Source organism: Trypanosoma melophagium (assembly GCF_022059095.1).
Source record: "Trypanosoma melophagium isolate St. Kilda chromosome Unknown ctg17segment0, whole genome shotgun sequence".
Lineage (NCBI taxonomy): Eukaryota > Euglenozoa > Kinetoplastea > Trypanosomatida > Trypanosomatidae > Trypanosoma > Trypanosoma melophagium.
Window position 1 is genome coordinate 157,869 of NW_027125145.1, and position 20,622 is coordinate 178,490.

Genomic DNA, 20,622 nt, shown 5'->3' on the forward strand with positions numbered 1-20,622 from the left:
TCTTTTTCTTTTTGCGTGTATGTTTGTAGTTGTATATATGAACTGGAATATGTACTTTTCATTGCAATCAGTGTTGTTTTCATTTTTTTTCATTTCTGAGATTATTTATCTTCATCGATATGCTTTTTTTTTTTTTTTGTGTGTGTGTGTTTGTTTTGTTTTCTGTGCTATAAGGTAAGTATATATATATATATATATATATATATATGTATTCACGTGTTTGCAATCGTTTCTATGCTTGTACGATCACGCATTTATACGTTTGTCTGCCAGGTGGGCCAACATCCAGCCCCCCCCCCCCAAAAAAAAAAAAAACTGTACGTTGAATAGTCCATTTATTCTTCTGTTTTTTTTTTTTCTTGTAAATCTTTTTTTTCTTGTTTTCCCTGATTATTCATATGTATTTAGTTATGGTTATTCCTTTGTTAGTTAATTACGTCTTGTGCGTTCCTTCATCCCTTCTGTTTTTTTTTCTCTTTCTCTTTTTGCCTTTTGTCTTTTTGTTTCTTATTATAAAGTAGCATAGCAACTTCTGGTCTCTTGCGAAATGCTGCGCAGCGCTCTCGTTGGGTGGGAGGCCCGCGCAGCCTCACTTGTGTCTTGTGCGGGTGTTTCCCAAGGCGGATCTCCACAAGTGCAGGGGCAACAGCGGCGTCATGTGCGGTATGCAAATATACAAGAGACGCTTAAACCACTGCCGGGGCAAAGTGCTGGTCAAATGTCTATTCTCAATGATATTTGCTGTAATCCTGATGCGGAGGAGGAACGGCGTAAACCGGCCTTTCGACATGAAGTGGCTCCTCGTGTGGTCTCATCCACTCGTAGTACAACAGGAGGAGTAGTGGTAGGAAAAAATTATTTACGTACTATGTATCAATGGGGTTTTGACTCACTTACACTCTTCCGTAAAACGAATGAGGATCCTGGGCCGTGGTGGAATGCCAACAGCAGTACACTTGTTTCTAATTGGTCGCAGGTTGGTGATTACGCTAATGCAGGTATGTGGTCAGGTGTATGGCGATATACATATGGTGTGGGTGAGTATAACTTAAGACCCTATGAGGTACGAGGTCGTGCTTGGGGTCGCCGATACAATAAGGCAGGTGCATTAGCTATTGACTATTATTTAAATTGTAAAAATACAAAAGAAAAGAATACACCTCCACAGCATTTAATGTTTCCCCATACTCCAGAACATCAAATGCATCGTCGCCTAAAGAATCCTCCATTACCTGGATTTAAAGATATTGATCCTTTACATGGTAAACGTATTTTACGAGAAATTCAATACCATCTAGGACAAGGTCTACGCTTTTACCTTATAGACGGAGTGTTTGGTAGTCACCCGGCAACGCATACACCATACCGTATTATTACTGATAACCCCACACATGCATACTTTGCATCTCTTGCCGCCATACGTAAATTTAATTACGTAGCTCAACAGGAGGTTATGCTTTCTAAACGTATTACACAATCACCTATTGATGAATGGGGATGGCGACGACCTGGTGTACTTGTGTATCACGCTCCAGGATGGGATTTTGAGAGTCCACGTATTGTGGAGGAATTTGGTGGACCACGACCGCAAGATTTGGGTCTCACACATCCCAAGTTTATCGCTATAGAACCGTACAGTATCCCTATGAAGGCAGCCATAGCTGCTGAACCAAGCTGTGATGTGCTTCTTGACACAACAGCATTCCTCTGTGCTCGTTGGGGATTTTATGCCGATGACAAAGGCCTCCTCACTGTGGCTGCTGAAAGTATATTAGGCCCTGATGCTACACAACTCACATTAGTTGTGTGTAGTACGGAGGCGGAAGCAGATATTCTCCGAACTTCACCATATCTTTTCGGGGCACGACATCACCGCATTGCTGAAGGTTATGTTTCTCGAACATGGGATGTTGTCTCTGCACCGCTGGAAAAAGTAGAAGCCCAGGCACATGACTTGGTGGAGTTGAGTTTACACCGTGTGCAAAAACCGTTGCCAGCGCGTATTGGTTTACCACATGCACGTTCACATCGTCACTATGGTCGTCGACACGTGTCAGGATACGGTTATAAACTTCCACACTCTTATGTAGATGATGTGGCGACTAAAGCAGCTGCAGGAGGTCATTTATTTTCTGCTCCCAAGAAAGACGCACTTGCATCCCACCCTGTGCGACCTAACGCATTTAAACTTTCTTCTGTAGATGTTATCGTTTTGGGAGTAGGTAAGAGTGCTGCCAAAGTTATCGTTAATGGTCTGCAAGATAAAGGATTATTGTATGCTGAGCCCGATAAATTGGAATCAGCATTTGAAGCTACATTAAAGGAAGCAAAAAGTGTACGTGTTTTAGAACCAAAGGCAGCTACCGCTGTATTACAGAAACTTGCCCAGTCTGGGAAAGCATAAAAGTTCAATATAGGAAACACATTATACATGTGTTTCTCTCCAGGGAATGGGGTAATTTAGCAATATTGGGAGATCCCTCATTATAAATAGATGGGGAAAGGGGATTAAATTGAGTGGGATTACTAGTGGAACTAGTAGTTTGAACAGTAGTGATAGTTCAATATTATTGGGAGTGTAGGAAAATAAAATTCAAAAAAAAAACACTGGGGAGGGGAAAGGGAAGGGATCCAAAAAAGTTGGGATTGGTATTTTTTTTTACTTTGCGTGTAGTGTACAAGAATGCCATATATATATATATATCTTCCTTTACATACCTACTTATTTATATATATGTACATAGGTAGGTGGTTGTATGATTGTGTTAGGTGTAATAGTTGGTAAGAGCAAAGAAAAAGAAAAGAAGGATGAAGTTAGAATGAAGAAGATTCTTGTTATATCTTCTTTAAAATGATAGTTCCTTTGAAAAAAGAAGGAAAAGAAAAGGTGAGCATAAAGCAACACTTTTTGCGTGCGTTATTCTTTGTTTTTGTCTATGCGTCTGTGTGTAGTTCACTCTTCTTTGTAAACGTGGGACAAGAATTTCATTCAATTTACATTATCATCAATATATATATATATATATTTCTTTCCATTTGCGCCTTGCCTACAACTGTTTCTCTCATTCCCCCATTCTAGTGCGTTATTCTTCTTTGTTTGTCTGTGTGTGTGTTTGGCAAGAGGAAGAAAACAAAAAAAAAGTCTGGAACCTTTAGCGAATTGACATAAACAGGGAAAGCTAACAAAGAAGAAGAGCAGCTTTTTTTTTCTTTGCTCCTATGGATCATTCCCGTGGTGGTGGTGGTGGACGTGATGGCACTCGGTCTGGGAGGTTTTCTACGTTTAGCAATAGTGGCAATCACCGAATAGAACGGCCACGAGGAAACGCTGGTAGTGATCGTTGGTCTTATGTTTTGCAGGATATTCCCCAAAGAATGCGGAATGTTTTTTGCAATGTTCATTTCGGCTACGCTGCTCGGTTGACGGCGGTGGTTTGTGCCTTTAGCGGTGCATCATTTCTCTTTTATCACGCTGTATTTGTCCGTTATCAGTCTGACCGCCCCCTTGCGGCCCGTTCTCGTTTTGCCCCTGCGGTTCCTGTGACGCTTCTGTCTAAGGAGCGCATTGGCGGTGGCGAAGTGCTCCTGCTGCGTTTTGCCCTTCCGCAGGCGTCCGATTACTGCGGCTACGCCCCTGTGAGCTCCGTGCGGCTCTCCGTGCCGAACCCCCTCTCCACGTCCTTCCCCGCCTCTCTCATCGTGCCCCTTATCGGGATGGGCAGTCTCAGCCGGTGGTACACGCCCGCCAGCCACCCGCAGCGCCGCGGGGTTGTGGAGTTCGCCGTGCGGGACCGGGACCCCGGCCGCATGGCCGCCCGCCTCCGCCAACTCGAGCGCGGCGATCGCGTCTGGCTGGGGCGGTGGATGCGGGAGTTTCCATATACGAGAAACACATACGGGGAACTGGGACTCATCTGCTCCACATCCGGGGCCAGTATCGCATTGCAGATAATGAGCATACTAGACGCAGATAAGACCGATCATACGAAACTACACTTTCTCTACTGTCATCACACCGCAAGGGATATTCCGTTTCGAGATGTTTTTGACAAGTACACCGCAAGAAATCCTGATAGAATTTTCATAAAATATAACGTTATGTCTCTGGCACAACAGAAACAAAAGGATGGTGTGTATCTTGGTGAAAATGTCTTTCTGGGTCATATTGATCCAACTATTGTTGAGAAGGCTCTCCCACCACCGGTCGTACTAGATCAAAAAACAGGAAATGTAATACATCCAAAAATTTTGGTTTGTGGACCACAAAGTATGTTACTACCTCTATGTGGTCGTGTAAGTACAGTAGGTAGCTACACCTATTGGCAAGGTCCATTCTATAAGTTCTCCGGTTTTTTGAAGGATATGGGATACAATCGTAGTCAGGTTTACAAATTTGGTGTGTCGTCACACTTTCCAGTACGTCAATGAATGCAACCTATCTATAATAATTGGAGGTTGAAGAAAAGTGAGATTGTATTATCGGATCAGATGGGGTGGGGTTGTTATTGAAATTATTATTATTATGATTATTATTTTTTCTTTTTTTATTATTAGTATCTCTCATTATTTCTTCTGCATAACCAAGAAACATGAGTGAAATGGTGGTTAATTGATCGCAATGGTAGGATGGCCCTCTATGGGTGGTGACTCTCATTCTCAGTAATACTTCCTCCTTGTGGTTTTCCAATGTAATTGTTGAAGTTATACAACCTCCCATATTATCATTTCTTTTTTTTCAATCCAGTTCTGCTTCTATTTTTTTTTCGCTATTTATTTTTTTTGCATTTTGGGCTGTGTTCTTCTTATGGAAACATTTTATTTTGTCTTCCTTTTTTTTTGTTTTGATTTCTCTCTTTGACTTTGCCTGCGAGGGGTGGGGAAGTTGTGTGACGACTTTGTGGTCATCAGAAACAAAAGAGGAAATTAAACATATATATACTTGGTTGACATTGCTGCTCTTGTAAAATACCTTCACGAGAAATGGCACCATGGACGGACGTGATTGAACGGCAAGTTCTGTTACGCAACACTACTGAACTTCAACCGACAGAACGTGTATGTATCGCACATCGTGTTGCACAGAATCAACTCCTACGATTACAGCAACGATTACAGGAACTAGGAAGTGAAAACGCAAAGTTGGATGAGAAGAATAAAAATCTTGCTCAGCATCTGCGTACCCTAGAACTTGCGGCAGCTGGTGTTGTAAACCGAACAAGTCGAGAAGAGGAATTAGAAGCCAAGGTTACTGAACTCCAAAAGCAAGTGCAGGAAAATATCACACAAGAAAAGGATTATTATAAGAATATGTGTGAGGCTAACCGATTAGTAGAAGAGAATAAAACCCTTAAGGAGGAGTTGTCACTTATGAAAGAACAAGAGGCTCATCGTGAAAATGTACTTAGAATGATGAAGAATGAGTATGCGGCACTTAAGCAAGAGAGTGAAGAGTTACGACCGAAACTATGTTCAATCCTTAACGAGCGTGACCGATGCCTCAAGGAACTTTTAACCTCCAAAGACACCATTGCAAAAATGCAGGAAAGGATATTAGAATACGAAGATGAGTTAAACCATGTTCGCAAAGCTAGACGACAGCATAGTAGTGATGTTCCAAGAACAACAACAACAACAACAAATCACACAGATCCTGTAGCGTTGGTTGATTGTATGTCTTCCGTGACTAGAGGCCAGGGGCTCGGACGTGAACGTGATACGCTGCAGAGAACTGACGTCCAACCACCCAGTACTGTGCTGTACGCTATTGATGGAGTGCATGGGGATCGGGTGGTGTATGCGGCGTGTGCGGCGGATAGTGGGCGGCAACTCATCACCGGCGGTGGCGATCGCACGATACGACATTGGGAATTTAGTACTGGTAAGCCACTACGCACCCACAGCAGCACAGATGTCCCACTGGCGCTTGATAGTGCCTCACACTACTTGCTGGCCGGCTGTGCGGATGGGGTGACGCGGTTCTGGAATACACACACACTACGCACTGTGGAGTTAACAGGACACAGTGAGAAGGTAGTCGCCGCGTATCTCTCACAATCGGCACACACTGCCTTTACGGCGAGTTCAGATCGTACGATCAAACTATGGGATGTGCGTCGAGGCACCAGTCAGAGGACGATTATGTGTACAAGTACATGTAATGATCTTTGCGTTGTTGATTCATACATTGTTTCAGCGCATTATAATGGTAGTTTGTGGGTGTGGGACCGTCGCACTGTGGGTCACAGCACAGAGATCAAGAACGCACATCATCAAGGTGTTACGTGTGTTCGAATGGACCCTGATGGACGACGTTGTGTTTCACTTGGACGTGATGGTACGGTTTGTGTACGTGATGTCCGTGATTTAAAGCAAGAACTTTTTCGTGTAGAACATAGTGATATGCGTGTCTCAAGTAATCTTGCTCGTTTTGCGATAAGTGGAGATGGAAAACTCTGCGCTGTGGGAAGTGCACGAGGGGCGGTGTTTCTTGTTACACTTGATGAAGGTCATATACTTGATGCTACCCTTAATGGAGAGCATCAAAAAGGTGTCCATAGTGTTTCATGGACACTATGTGACTCGACACCATTACTGGCGTCCATTGGGGAAGATAAACGTATAGTTGTGTGGAAGTAAGAATGCATGAAAAATGATTTTAGTGGTAGTGAAGTAAATTTACCAAAAAAAAAAAGAAAAAGAAAAAAAAATGAGCAAGATATTTTGCCCTATTGCTTTCCAAGTTTATTATTATTATTATTATTATTATTATTATTATTATTTATCGCTACCAGAGTATCCCCTATGGAAAGGGTGAGTTAAAAGAAGAAAAAAAGAAACTGCAGAAATATGAAGGTTTTCCAGGGAATATGTGTATGCGTTTCATTCGTCTGCCTTTCAGATATGCTTTATGACGTTTTTCTTTTTTTTATTGTTTTTATTCTATCTGTACTCTATTTTATTGAAGTTTTGAAAATTTATTGTTTTTTTTTTATTTCTTTCAACTCTTTATCTGTCTTTTAGGGAAGATACAGCTTAACTGAAAGAATGGTTTTTTTTTTACGCTTGACTTTCCCTTGCAAGAAGAAAACGATAAAGCGATGTATCAAATGGGTCTTATGTTTTTCGCTTGTATTGACTATGATATTGAGTTGCTTTTTCATTGGAGGCTTCTATGATAGTGAAGAGGAAAGACCACAAATATCACCAAAACAATCGTTATCACTAACAAGTAAGGAAGAAAAAAACCACGTGTTCCCACAGTCGGGGTAGATTCAGAGTTACCAAGGCTTTTTACGATTTTGATTTTATTGCATAAAACCCAACATTCCTTGAAGAATACACTGCGTAGTCTGAGAACAAGTGGATTACTAACTCACTCACGTTTCTATGAGTTAGTCATCTATAGACAATTAATACACTCAAATACGAAAAAACAGCAAGAGTCCGATATCTTCGCCATTCTGTGGGATGAACAAATGAATCATGGCAATATTAACAACAAATATAATTTCTCACGACGGCTGCGGGTAATGGGTGATTCGAAAAAGGTGCCAATGGTAGAGTCAATGATTACAGCTATTCAAGCTGTTAGAACACAATATGTTCTTTACATGGAGTGTGATAAACCAATGTATACATTCCCATTCGGTGTACAAGCAATAGTGACTCCTGAAACTTTTGCCCCTTCGAATGCATTTTCACACAAGGCAGGAGATGCTCTGCGTCTATATATTAAATCCTTTATTACTCTCGCTTTGCAACATCTTGACAAAAGAAATGCAGAGGTTTTTCGGTTGCATTTATACGCCTCACGATTGCTGCAAAACCAAACAAATGAAATAGATTCCAAAATCTTTTGCACTAATAATACGCAAGGGAAATGACGGCAGAAGATCTTCCTATAAAAATATACGGAGAAGATCCGTACAAGAATTGTCATTTAGCTCCGAAATTTCACCTTCCCTCTGAGTTCTGCACGTGGGATTTAGAAAAGAGGGATAACTACAGTTCAGCCTTTGGTTTGTCGTACTGTAAGAATTGGAAGCTTTTCATAGATGCTACAAGACCCTATTCGGGTTTATGTAACGCTATGTGTTCGAAGGGGTGGATTACAACGGGGAAAGGAAAAAAACCTCATTTAGGGGACTGGAATAGTAGTAAAGGTAAAGATTCACCTTTATGGCAATTTTTTCAAGAAACACGTCGTACAAACAAAGTTAACTCCACTACTAGTGGTACTAAAGAGGGGATTACTGAAGATTTCCTTGTGCGACTACGTGAAATTAATTTAGAAACTATTGTAACACCTCAGGGTTTTATGCACGATCTTTGTTTTTGAATCTTGTTACCGAAAAATGCATGGCAAACAAGAAAAAGTGTTTAATACCAGAAGGACGTAAACCTGGAGTATCGTTGGAAGATTTTATAACGGAACGGCAACTATGGAAAAATGATTTGTTTCATATTTGTATCTCTGATGGACTTTTTATTGATTACGTGTTCGAAAAATAGTGTTGTTGTGCTTGTGAATCAATAGAATACATCTCTTGATCTTATTTCTATGGGAAGGAGAGAGGGGGTGGGTTGTGGTTAAATAGCCTTACATAAGTATGGTATAACATTAAACAAAATATATTTCTTTTTCTTCCTTGGCACGTATGTGTGTCTGTGTGTATATGTGCTTGGGTATGCATGTATATATTCTGAGACTCCCTTGAAAAGAATAGATATATGCAAATATTGTATTTATGTTTGATGAGTCTTGATTTCTTTGATTAACGTTTTGCTTATTATTATTTTTCCTGCATTTCTTAGATAGGGTTTTTTTTATTTCTTATTTTTCTCTTTATGTTTTGATTGTGAGAACGATCGCACTGTCAAGAATGCCAGTACCGGTGGGGGTGATATGTTCTATTAGATTTATTCTAATGTGTTTCTCTTCTAGGCTGGACTAAATAAAGAAGCATATTCTGTTTCCATCCACCTTTCCTTCTTTCTATTTCTATTTCTATATTATTATTATTATTATTATTATTATTATTATTATTTACAAGTGTAGGACGCATATGCCACTCCTGCGTGATGTGAGTGAGTCCACAGTGAGTCGCTATGAACATATGATTGCGCAGCTCACCACACAAGCACTATCGCAGCAGGAGGAAATTACACAGTTGCGGCAGGCCCTCGGGGAGGCGGGCACCACACATAATAGCAATCATCACTATATCCACAATGAGAGGAAAAATAATAAAAAGAGGAAGCAGCAGCAGCATATAAGCAATAATCACAATAACAACATCAATGATAATAACAATAATAATACTAATAACAACAACAATCATGACTTTAAGGATGTGAGTGAAAGGAGAAATGACAATATGTGTGTAATCTTTAGTCAAGAGACGCCAACAGTTCCCACCGCAGAGCCCACGGCTGTTCTCACAAAGAGTGAGAAAAGACGACGAGGCACAAGTAGAAAACGGAAGGAACGGCGAATGTCAGCCGCATGGTGTCGCACAGTGGAGGAATATACATTAGGCTTACTGGAAACATATATGCGACGTGTGGATGAGCGTTTGGCGTGTAGTCTTGTGGAACGACTACGGCGAGTTACACGGGAACATGTGATGCGCACCGTAGAGAAGGAAGTACGTCGAGTACTACACGAAAGACAATTGTTACAACAAGAACAAGAAGAACAACTGTATATACATAATTGTAATACATGTATTCAGCCTCACGAATTCCGCATCTCTCCAGAAAAAGAAGGTGGAGAGAAGTTAAAAAGTGTATCGAGGGAGTCTAGTATTCCTACTTGTATGAATTATATTACGGATACGGCGGTTTCGGAAAGTATAACTGTTTCATCAGAAAAGTTATTGGAAGAAAAAGTCACCTCATGTGATGGACAATCAACATGCATAGAAAAAATACAGTGTGTAACGTCATGTGCGATGAATTCTACTTCTGAAGGACAAAACAATTTGTTTTTAGGTAGTACTAGTGTAACAGAACCGTATGTATCTACAATATCCGCAGATCCTTCTTCGTCCGATTCATTCACATCATTTCATCGTAAACATGATCAACATTTAATAGAGTTTTTACAGCAAAAAGTTTCACAGCTTGAGGAACGCTTGTGTACCGCTACAGTGTTTGATCAAGGTACAATCAATTCCCCACCGTCTGTGGAAAAAACGTCTTATTATGCTGGAGACGGTAGGAAAACCAATAACAGTGAGAGGAAGAACAACAAAAATAGTAACAATAGCAGCAGTATTAACAGCATAAATGGATTTCACTACTGTTGTTCCTCGGGGCCCTTATCAAATTCGAGTAGTAGCAACAGTGTATGTGATGACATAGAAGTTCTAGTGGACGTCTTTGAAGGGCGAAAACCACCAAAAGAGGTTCTGAGAATATTATTGGGAATGAGTGATTAATGATGATAAATGGCAAACCGTTTTATTATTTTTCTTTCTTTTTTTCTTCTTGTTATCGTTATTATTCTTTTTTTATTACCGTTTTGTTGATGTAAAGTGGGTATCTGATGACCTTTTCCTGCACGTTAAGGAGTTTTTTTTTCTTCTCTATTTGTATGTTTTTTTTTTTACTTTTTGCATAGAATGAGGAGGAATAGTGGGATAAGTTGTTCCTATGATTGTTTGTTTGTTTGTATGATACAGAAGTACTAATAAAAGGGGAAGAAGAAGAGAGAAAAAAGGAAAAAAACCTCCATGATGATTTATCCCCTTATTTCCTTTACCTGTATCTGTACCCTTACTGTCTATGTTGATGTGTTTTCTCTTTTCCTTTCTTACAATATACATTAATAAAGAGAGAAAGAGAGATATTGGAAGAGATGCGGCACCGCACCGTCTCTCGCAGTAGCAGCAGTACTGTTAACACTAATAATATTAGTAATTATATTACTAGTGCGGAAGACGATGTTTTATCCCTTGAGTTCCTCACGGCACTTGAGAAGCGAGCGGCTGTTGTGATCACCGATCTCAATCGTGCACTTAAATCACATCAGGAGAGTCGCAATCAACGCACACACGGCGCCCTCGTTCTCGCCATCGCCACCGCCCAACGTGTGGCCAAATTACTCGCAACCGTAAATGAAAAAGAACGAGAAAAAGAAAAAGAAGGGGGAGTTGGAGGATTATATGTGAAATCCTCATTAACTGGTGTGGTGCCTACGGCTGTATTTTTGCAGTTGGAGAGCCACAGGGCGGCTATTCGTCGTGCCCTTCCCGTCGCCGTTGCCGCCGCCGAGACAAGCGGCTCAGACGGGGCCGCCGATACCGCCAATGCGCTCCGCTCACTCCTCCACACACGATCGTTATTAAACGTAGAGCTTGGAAAAGTACAAGGGGCGCTTGATGAATTGGCGGGAAGTTCAGAGTCACTGCAGTTATTACAGAGTTCTTTGCAAGATGTTAATGCGACAGTAGAGATGGCACAGTTACTTGTACGAAAACTTTTATCTGTGAAGTGTAAAGATGATCTTATATTGCGTATATCTGTAGTTGTGTTTCTACTGGTAGTTGCATACATCATTGCGCAACGTATATTTGGTTTTTTTCCAATATGTATTGCTTGATAAGGTGTATATATACTTGTGGATGTTTTTTTTTATGATTGCTGGCTTGTAAACTTCGAAATAGTTATAATAATAATAATAATAATAATAATAATAATAATAATAAAGATATAAATATACTTGACGTTGTTTTTTCTCTCTCTCTCTCTCTCTGTTTTTTTTCTCTCTATTCTATCTTCTTTCTATTTCACTTTCTATTCTTTTTTTTTGTTTCACTTCTCTCTGTTTTACATCCATTGTAAAACGTAAGCAATGAGCCGTGTAACACATCGGCAACAATATTGGAAGTCTGTTGATTCAAGTGCCTCATCTCATACAAAGGTCTCCCCCAGTATCCCAACAGCAACAACTAGTACTAATACTAATGCTACTATTAAGGACTCAGTAACAAACAACAACAACAAAAACAAAAACAACAAGACAGGGAGACAGCAATATTTTACACAGAATGAAAGTGGGAAAAAAAAGAGTTCTGATGTACTTCCAGATATTACAGCCACGGGTAACACGAAATCCCTACGGTTTGTACCTCCAAACTTCTCAAAAACATTTGGTGAAAGTGGAACTCAAATTAATACAACAGAGAAGCAAGCAGATAGTCGTACACAACTCGCACAAACAGTAGCGGCACATCTTTTAAAAGCTGCACTTGATAGACAGCCAAATGTTTTGCCTATCTTTTCTAATGATCCAGAGAAGCAGGTTCCATATATGTTACCAAAGGATGAGGCACTCCTGCGTCCTGAGAAAAAATTGCTAATAACACCATGTCTAGGACTTGCGGCTTGTGCAAATGCTATTACTGTAAAATCTTCCTGCTTTCCTATTTTACCAGATGAAGCGGCACGTCGACTAGAAAAAGAAAGATCTTTAAATCGGGTACTCTTCTCTTGGTGGGAAAACCGTAATGCATGTCGTCAAAGCGAAGATGTTATTGCTAATGTAGAGGAAGAATTACGTGGTCAATTGTGGGATTGTTTTAAACAGTTTCTCACAGAGGAGGAAGAACGTGCTATGCATGAATTAAAGCGAAATCAACAGACACCATTATCCGGTAAATTAGGAGACGTGGATGGAGACATAACAACAGGAGTAGGAGGAGCAAAAAGTGTAAATGTTAAAGGAATCATGTCATCACTATCAGATTCAATAGTTAAAAATCTCCCAACATCAGATCGTGGAATTTCAATGCCATTAGAACTCTACGAACGTCTCTTTTTGACTGTAATGCATCGTATTCATAGACGTTTCTTAATGTTGTTACGATGTCAAGGCTCTGGTACTATATGTGAAGCCGATGCTTCAAGTAAATCCTCTTTACCCGGTAATAAATATGTTCAATTCCTTTTAAACTCTGAAATAGAGATGATTGAGGCAGGAGAAAGACTCTCTGATCATAATGATGTAGCCCCAACATATTTACCTCTTGTTACCCTGCCAGAGGAACGTTGTTTTCGTCCATTACTTGCTGCTGAAACCGCATTTAGTGTTGCCCTACTTTGGCGTATATTGGATCAAACAAAGTCTATGGTTCCAGGTATGGCCTGGGCTCTGCAATTATTTACTAGATATCTTTTACCACATGTATACGAAAATTTTACACCGTGTGAACAACTACTTCCAAGAGCAGGAGCTATTGGAGAACAAGTAGAACAGTTATACACACTCCAACTTAATCTTATACGACAACGTAGTATGAAAACCGCTACTGTACAAGCAAAGGAAGATGTTCGTTATTTGGAAACATTTATGAAGAGTTGGGCCTGGCGTACATGGAGACAAGGTGCTGTGGGACAAAAAAGACATGATGCGGCGTTAGTATTATTGGAAAAAATATTTAAACGTCTTCATAATGCAATACGTCTACAAAAGACTTTTAGAGAATGGCGACTTACTGCAAAAGAAGGTCGTTTTAAGTCTCAACTTGATGAAATCGAAAGAAAGTATAGTTCATTCCTAACAGGTGCACAACATGCGGCCCGTAATGTGCAATTCTTTCCAGAGTTTGCTGAAGGTTTGGAAGGTTTCTCATCTACATTGCCTGATAAACCGAAATTTGTTGCTATGAAACTAGCAGAAACGGCACAGCATACAAAAGAGAGAAAGGTACCAGATTCTGTAAGTAAATCCAAGAAGAATGAGCAGGAATTAAGTGAAGAGGCAAAAATGAGTGAAAACGCTTCACAATCTACGGAAAAATCAATGCAGGCGAGTGCTACAGGGATGGAACAGGATAAATTACAACAGCCACGGGGAGGATATGTGGATAATTCTAATAATGAAGGAATGCGACCAAGTGAGAAGAGATCCACATCACAAACATTTCTTACTTCTGTGACACGAGAGAATATTCACTCTAGAGAAGGCACTGCTCTACAGAAACGTGCTGTAGAAACTTTTGAAGGTATGTTAAAAAAACTAGAAGAAATGGAAACTATTAGCGGATATCTTCGTCAAGCAATTGCTATTCGAAACCGTCTTATTCAAAAACTAGAACGTGAAAATAATAGCCTAAAAGGTAGAGCGAGAGAACTAGAGGAAGCTTTATTTAACTCTGAAGAAAAACGATTATACTTTTGTAATCTTCTTCAGGAAAGAGAACTTGATGTACGAGAACTTGAACGCCGCATTGCACAGTTAAAATCTCGTGTGCGTTGTCAACAGCAACGACCATGGCAACGTACTGTCATGCGAGTTGTGGGTGAAATGTGCGGTGCCTCCACAACTGTCTCAGAGTACACAGACGATCGTCGTGTTACCCGAAACATGAAAACCAACACTGCGGAAGTCGGTGGTATGAACATTAATAACAGTAAGGGGAATGGCATTGCTGTACCATTTCCTTCTGCTTCTTCATCTTCATGTTCTGCTCATGGAGGTCGGCGGGGTGTCTCTGTTGATGGAACTGCAATGCGTATTGAAGACACAACATCAATGTCAGCAGTACAACAACAACAACCGTTAGCAGCAACAGCAAAAGTACCAACTATTACGGTTGATAGTGAGAGATCAGAGCAAAATAATGGGGAGGAGATACCGGAGTTAACGCCTGGTGCGGAGGAGGAGCGGTTGTTTGGAAAGATTGCCCCACTTGTTATTTCAAGTACACGTTATATGCCAGATGCCCAGACAATATTACGTGATTGGGCAAATAATTGTCTGGATGATTTGGAATCCCTTGATGATTTGAAAGGTGGTGTACTCTCAAGTCGTTTTCATAACTTTTCAGAGGAAGTACGTAGTGGTGTACTTTTAAGTCGTTTGCTCTTTTATCTCGCCTTACCACGTTATCAAAATAAGACGGCGGTAGCACATACAACAGTTGAAGGTAAGAGTAAGAGACTTTCTGAAAATCTGGATTTTACGGAACAACGACGACAATTGTTAATGCAACATAATGTTCAATTGGAAGCACCTTTTCCAACTTATTCTGAATGTTTTGGTGATTTACTTAATCTAAAACCATCAGGTCGAATGTCTCTTTTGTTACAGTTTGCGACAGAATTAATGGAAGGACCAGAACAATTAGGAGATGAATATATACAGAAGCGTATGAACCGTATTCGAGAAGCAGCGTTAAAGGCAACTGAGATGACGCCTCCACAACCTGCTGATCGTGTAGAGATGATAGAAATTGTTGATCCTTATGGTTTAGCAAGAGGAGATCGTGCGGCCGTACTTACTTTTGTTGCTCTCCTTTATGTACGATTTGCACATCCTTTTAATCATAAAGCAAGACAAAGTGCAATGATTGAACGTGAAGCTATGTTATACCTTCTTAGTAATGGTACCTACTTGTTGCGAGAACACAGTAGTAGAGCAAGTCTATCAGAAGAAAGTGGAAAAGAAGAAGGAACTGAAAAAAAGTTAACAGAATCTACGGATACTCCTATAACTCGAGAATTTTTAGTACAATTGGAAGAAGAAGAACGCAGTCCATGGCAATTATTTTTAAAATATTGTCAACCATTAATTGGTGCTATGGCTCATCCTTTTATTTTACGTGGTAATTTTTGGCCAAGTGTTGCATTTGATTCTCCAGAGTTGGCACAAATGCTTGGAGCATTAGGTGTAGCATTACATCGTTCACTAGAAGTACATCGTTGGCATATTATAGTTTCTTGTTTGGTTCCTGTAAATACGTATAGTAGTTTAAGTCGTGGTATATTTACTGGACGACGTGCATCTCCTTCTGCCTTGCAAGTTGGATTAGATCGTGAAGGTGATTGGGTATTTGCACTTGATATGCCATGTGTAAAGAACGTTTTCCTTCAACGTGAAGAAGTTATTCGTAAAGCAATTGAGAATGGAACTATGAAACGTGATAGTGCTTGGCATGATGAGGAGTGGCGTCATGCAGGTTACTTTACTGAATTGGATAAATCATACTTGATGAAATCTTTTGGTAATTGTGGAAATGATCTTCTACAGTTATTTCTTAGACGTAGTTCGCTTTCAAGTTCTTCTGCGATGCCATCACTTGATCTTGGTGGTTGGCGTATGTTATGGATTGATACGGGTCTTATTGTTCCTGATGATCCTGAAGGATCTCGGGTCGATTTAGAACAATTAACACGTATTTTCTATCTTGTCTCAACTACATTAATGGAAACACGAAGGGAATCCAGAGTAACGGAATTACCTACGGATGAGTGGAATTTTCAACAATTACCATTATTTGTTAGTGAACTTTATTATCCAGATTTCCTTGCAGCAGTCGTATTATTAACGCATGAAATGTTTCCAGCATTGAATTCAAATACCGATGGAAGTACGGAAAGTATTACATGGCTTGGAGATGGTCTCTCTCAACTCATTTTTAAACATGTAGCCCCTAAATTGTTACTTGGTGCTATGGAAGATCCCATAGTAATTGTGAAAAGTATACGATCTAATGTTAAGACAGAAGAAGTATTGGTACGTCATAACAAGGTATTAATGACAATATTTAATTCCTACTGTAAAGAAGTATGTGGAGTTTCTGGAATGGAGCGAGAACAACTACTTCAGATGTTACGTGATGCTCTGTTAACAAGTACAGAAATATCTCAAAATTTAATATTTGAACTTTTTCAACCTTTTAGTGTTACTAAAAAGAGAGAAGAGGCTCTTCGAGAGGAAAAACGCCGTGAGCAAGATGCTAAACCGCGTGATGTACCACTGCAACGTCGTCGTGCGAATGTAAGTATACTTGATCCTAACTCTGATCAACCACTGCTTACAGGGAGGAATAAGGAATTTAATGTATTATTGTACGATGGATTTGTTGATTTCCTTTGTGTGTTATGCCACTTTAAACAACCAAATCCACTTATTCCGTTTGATCAGAGAATGGAAACATTTCTGCGACGTGGTTTACTACGTCCATTATCCCACCGAAATGAGGTATTGGCAAGTATTATGTCAAATGAAAAGAGGCAAATGAAACAAGAGCATTCAAGCTAATAATGGGATTTAATACCGTTGTTGTTTTTTCTTTTCCTTTTGATCTTTTTTTTTTTGCCTTTTTGTTTCTCTTAATTGAATGTCCCAAAATCTCTGAAAATATATCAGGCTTTTTTTTTTTATGAACTATTTTCTTTTCTTTTTTATTCCTATGTGTGTGTGTGCGTTTTTTGTTTCAAACGCTCTGGAATTATGTGATGATGAATGGAAATGATGTATACTGCTCAATTACAGAAGATTCTGGGTAAAGCCTCTTTTTGGCTCTCTCTCTTTCTCTCTGTTAATGTTGTCTGTATTTATTTACTCATTTATAGAAATATTTTTTTTGTTTTTCTTTGACGTGTTTGAGGTATTCTTTTATGATTTATTGGGCCTTTGTGATTCTATGTTAAAGATTATTTATTGATTTATTTTCTATTTTTCCCCCATATTGGCATTGTTTCTTTTTTTTAATCTAGGTGATAAGGAAAAGGGGGTAAAAAAAGAAAAACAGAACAGAAGAAGAAGAAAAAATACAATTAAAGAATTAAAAAGAAAAACAAAAAAAAAATGACAATTCTCCCAAAACCAATTTCCTCCACTTCCTTTCGTTCGTGGAAAGTTATCGCTGGTGGCTTAGAGAGACAGTTGTGTGTTCAGGAACGTACTTTAGATGGATTAGAGAAGAACAAACGTTTTAGACATCGTCTAATGTATCGGGTAACGGATCTTGCTCGCTATCGTATTATATATTCTTCTAATCCTCTCGACTATGAGTCTGAAGAAACGAAAGGAAAGGTAGGGCGTCGAAAAGACTCAAACAAAACTGGTCGAATGGTTTTAGCAGTCGCCGATAGTCTTTCAAATATCATGCAAGAATGGGAAAAAATAATTACTGTTTGGGAAGAGCGTAGTCATATGAACGGTACTCTTGATGATAAGGAAATATCTGCTACTAAAACTTCATTGACAGGAAATATATGGAATGAACTTCTTCAGTGTATTGCTACTGCAGATACTATATCACCTAATATAACGAATGAAGAGAAAAATGAAACTACAGAAGCAAATCTTAATTTACACTCTAATGGTATACAGAATAAAACTGAAAATTTAGAGTCTCAGTTAGAGCGGACGTTACAAACTCAAGATGTCTATGATATGTTTTTTATTCGAATTATAGGTCTATGGTATGGGTATCGACCTATTGAAGCATTTGTATACTTGCTCATGTTAACTATTGGATGGTTCTCTGGTTTATTGCACTGGCCTCTTCTCTGTATTCTTACTTTATGTGTAGGATTTCAGTGGCGCCATGAAGAAATGGATAGCAATGAAAATAAACAGTGTATGCAAACACTCTGTAATTTAGAAAAATTACTTGGATGGCGAAACCCCCAACGTGTTGTATTAACCTTAATTATGGTAGTATTACTTGAGTATGTTATAAACTTGTGTTTACATAGGTGTATATTGAGAGATATTATGGAATGGATCGTACCTCCCGTACTGAGTTTATCATTATTATATACTGGAATACATCGTTTCCCAAACAAGTTGACATCTTTCTCAGATATTGATACTGTTGATATTCCTCTTAGTAAAGAAAATGTCGTTTCTCCGCTTCAATCAATTTTGAAGCCCCCTATGAAAACAATGGAAAGAATAGATGAAACTAACTCAAAACCGGTATTGCCTCCTCTGAACGAACGTGAAAAAGCTCTTCGTGATGAAATAGCACCCGAAGGTCCTTTTTCTAATATTGTTCGTCGTACTATTGGATTTGCTTCAGAGTCTAACGGATGGATAAAACGAGAAAAACGGTCAGATGGTCTCGTAATTTGGGAGAAACTAAGTAATTACTCTAATAAAACTGCAGTATTAATTACCGCAAACATTCCTTCTGCGAATGTAGGTAGTTTACAAGAGTTATTTCTTGACGATCCTGAATTTGAGGATAAAAAAACGACTTATGCCTATAAGTATGATGCTCTTTTATCAAAGAGAGCGCTTGTAAAACAACTTGGTAGGAATGAATTTATTGTTCTCACTCGTTATAAATCACCTGGGTGGGGTACTGCACCACGGGAAGTACTGAGTTGCATTAGTTGTGCAAACCTCTTTACACCAAGTCAACAGGAAGAACTCGGTATACGAAGTTTTAATTCTGAAGAAGAAAATGGGAAAGAATTAATGGCTTTTGCACAATGTGGTATTGATTGCCCAGAAGACGCAATCCCTCTTCCTCCATCACTAGCTTCACGTGAACATCAACGTGCAGCAGCATATATCTATCTTATTATGGGCCTTGAGGAAGCTGATGGTTCGCTCACACTTCGTCTTTGCTTTGATGTGGATCCTAAAGGAAATATTCCTGGAAGCCTACAATATCACGCAAATAAACAGCAAATAGCAAAAGCTGAAAAGATTGCAAAACTACTTCGTGGAATGGGTCCAAAACCAAATATGTTGCGTACCTACGTCAATTCAAGAGATTTTTTCCCACTCTTAGAGCGTTTACCTTCTGCAGAAAGTTCAACACCTGCGAGTAAAAAGGAAATTTCGAATGTTGAATCTCAGTCATTGACGGACTCTACTACTAACCCAGAGGTTATCAGGATTTCCAAACGGTTTGTTGAGGAGCTCCTCCTGCGTGATTGGAAATTACACTCCACAAAGAATGGTGTCTCACTCTGGAAGACGACAACACCGTGGACCGATAAGAAGGCAGTAAAGACAGTTACCTTCATTCCTTATGTGACAGTAAAAGATTTGGATGCAGTTTTAAACAATCTTAGTCTTGCAACAACGCTAGACAAGACCGTAAAGGAAAAGCGTGTTGTCAAGACTATTTCTAGGGAGATCCAAATATTCCAAACGAAATTTCGCTCGCCCATGTGGGGCATCGCTGCACGCGATATGGTAACTCGTACGGTCATGTCTTATTACCCAAGCGCAGATGAGTGTGTAGCAATTGGCCTTACCAACGACATCAGGGCATCGCAGGGGTCTGTGTTCCTGCACGTTGCTGAGGACGCAGCAGAGGAGTTGCCGATCTCTGCTGGCTACACACGTGGGAATGTCTTTCTCTACGGTGTGTTGGTAGAGGAAACCGTGGATGAGGATGGTGTTGAGGGTGTTCGTCTCACGCGATGTGCAGCTGCTGACCCTGGTGGCTCAATACCCATTGCTATTGTTGATGCCGCTGCAGTTCTGCAAATTGAAAACACTGTGAATATTGCGAAAACGGCCACCAAGCATCGCGCTGTCACTTCGTAGCTTATCTTGTTCGATATCAATCCTTAGTGTGACAATATCGTAGAAGAAGTTTAAGCCGAGAGTGTAGTTTTCATGGGGTTTTTCTTCTGTTGGTACTTACATCTCTCTTTTTATATTTTAGAGGGAGGTGGGAGTCATTTTTTTTTTTTCTTACCGGGTGTCGTTGTTTTCGTTTTGTTTTTTGTTGTTTTGCTGTTCTTCACCCGATATATCTTGTTTTTTTTTCCTGGGTGTCAATTTATCCTAGTGTTTAGTAGTGTTTTTTTTTTATTCCTCATCATCATTTCTTTCTGTGTCTGATGTTTAAAATCGAA

General features: G+C 39.6%; 8 protein-coding genes across 9 annotated transcripts; all 8 read left to right on the forward strand.

Annotated features, from left to right (window-relative positions):
• Window positions 1-547: 547 nt before the first annotated feature.
• Window positions 548-2,404, forward strand: LSM04_006241 (uncharacterized protein; the record flags this gene model as incomplete). The annotated part of the gene is made up of 1 exon (XM_067334312.1): window positions 548-2,404. The coding sequence occupies one exon, from the start codon at window positions 548-550 to the stop codon at window positions 2,402-2,404; it is 1,857 nt and encodes a 618-aa protein (XP_067193371.1).
• An 815-nt stretch (window positions 2,405-3,219) lies between these two features.
• Window positions 3,220-4,428, forward strand: LSM04_005651 (Oxidoreductase FAD/NAD(P)-binding; the record flags this gene model as incomplete). Its single annotated transcript, XM_067334314.1, has 1 exon — window positions 3,220-4,428. One exon carries the CDS (start codon window positions 3,220-3,222, stop codon window positions 4,426-4,428), a length of 1,209 nt encoding a protein of 402 aa, XP_067193355.1.
• A 552-nt stretch (window positions 4,429-4,980) lies between these two features.
• On the forward strand, window positions 4,981-6,636 carry LSM04_002662 (WD40 repeat; the record flags this gene model as incomplete). The annotated part of the gene is made up of 1 exon (XM_067334315.1): window positions 4,981-6,636. The coding sequence occupies one exon, from the start codon at window positions 4,981-4,983 to the stop codon at window positions 6,634-6,636; it is 1,656 nt and encodes a 551-aa protein (XP_067193304.1).
• A 1,243-nt stretch (window positions 6,637-7,879) lies between these two features.
• LSM04_009391 (uncharacterized protein) lies at window positions 7,880-8,511 on the forward strand (the record flags this gene model as incomplete). Of its 2 annotated transcripts, none has more annotated exons than XM_067334316.1 (2): window positions 7,880-8,312; window positions 8,420-8,511. In XM_067334316.1, 2 exons carry the CDS (start codon window positions 7,880-7,882, stop codon window positions 8,509-8,511), a joined length of 525 nt encoding a protein of 174 aa, XP_067193439.1. The 2 variants fall into 2 exon arrangements, with proteins under 2 accessions (XP_067193439.1, XP_067193440.1); XM_067334317.1 differs by having other exon boundaries at window positions 8,090-8,312.
• A 554-nt stretch (window positions 8,512-9,065) lies between these two features.
• LSM04_002968 (uncharacterized protein) lies at window positions 9,066-10,442 on the forward strand (the record flags this gene model as incomplete). Its single annotated transcript, XM_067334318.1, has 1 exon — window positions 9,066-10,442. One exon carries the CDS (start codon window positions 9,066-9,068, stop codon window positions 10,440-10,442), a length of 1,377 nt encoding a protein of 458 aa, XP_067193313.1.
• A 419-nt stretch (window positions 10,443-10,861) lies between these two features.
• Window positions 10,862-11,605, forward strand: LSM04_006487 (Sec20; the record flags this gene model as incomplete). The annotated part of the gene is made up of 1 exon (XM_067334319.1): window positions 10,862-11,605. One exon carries the CDS (start codon window positions 10,862-10,864, stop codon window positions 11,603-11,605), a length of 744 nt encoding a protein of 247 aa, XP_067193384.1.
• Window positions 11,606-11,857: 252 nt separating this feature from the next.
• Window positions 11,858-17,050, forward strand: LSM04_003051 (uncharacterized protein; the record flags this gene model as incomplete). The annotated part of the gene is made up of 1 exon (XM_067334320.1): window positions 11,858-17,050. The coding sequence occupies one exon, from the start codon at window positions 11,858-11,860 to the stop codon at window positions 17,048-17,050; it is 5,193 nt and encodes a 1,730-aa protein (XP_067193317.1).
• Window positions 17,051-17,599: 549 nt separating this feature from the next.
• On the forward strand, window positions 17,600-20,308 carry LSM04_006170 (uncharacterized protein; the record flags this gene model as incomplete). The annotated part of the gene is made up of 1 exon (XM_067334321.1): window positions 17,600-20,308. One exon carries the CDS (start codon window positions 17,600-17,602, stop codon window positions 20,306-20,308), a length of 2,709 nt encoding a protein of 902 aa, XP_067193369.1.
• Window positions 20,309-20,622: the final 314 nt, after the last annotated feature.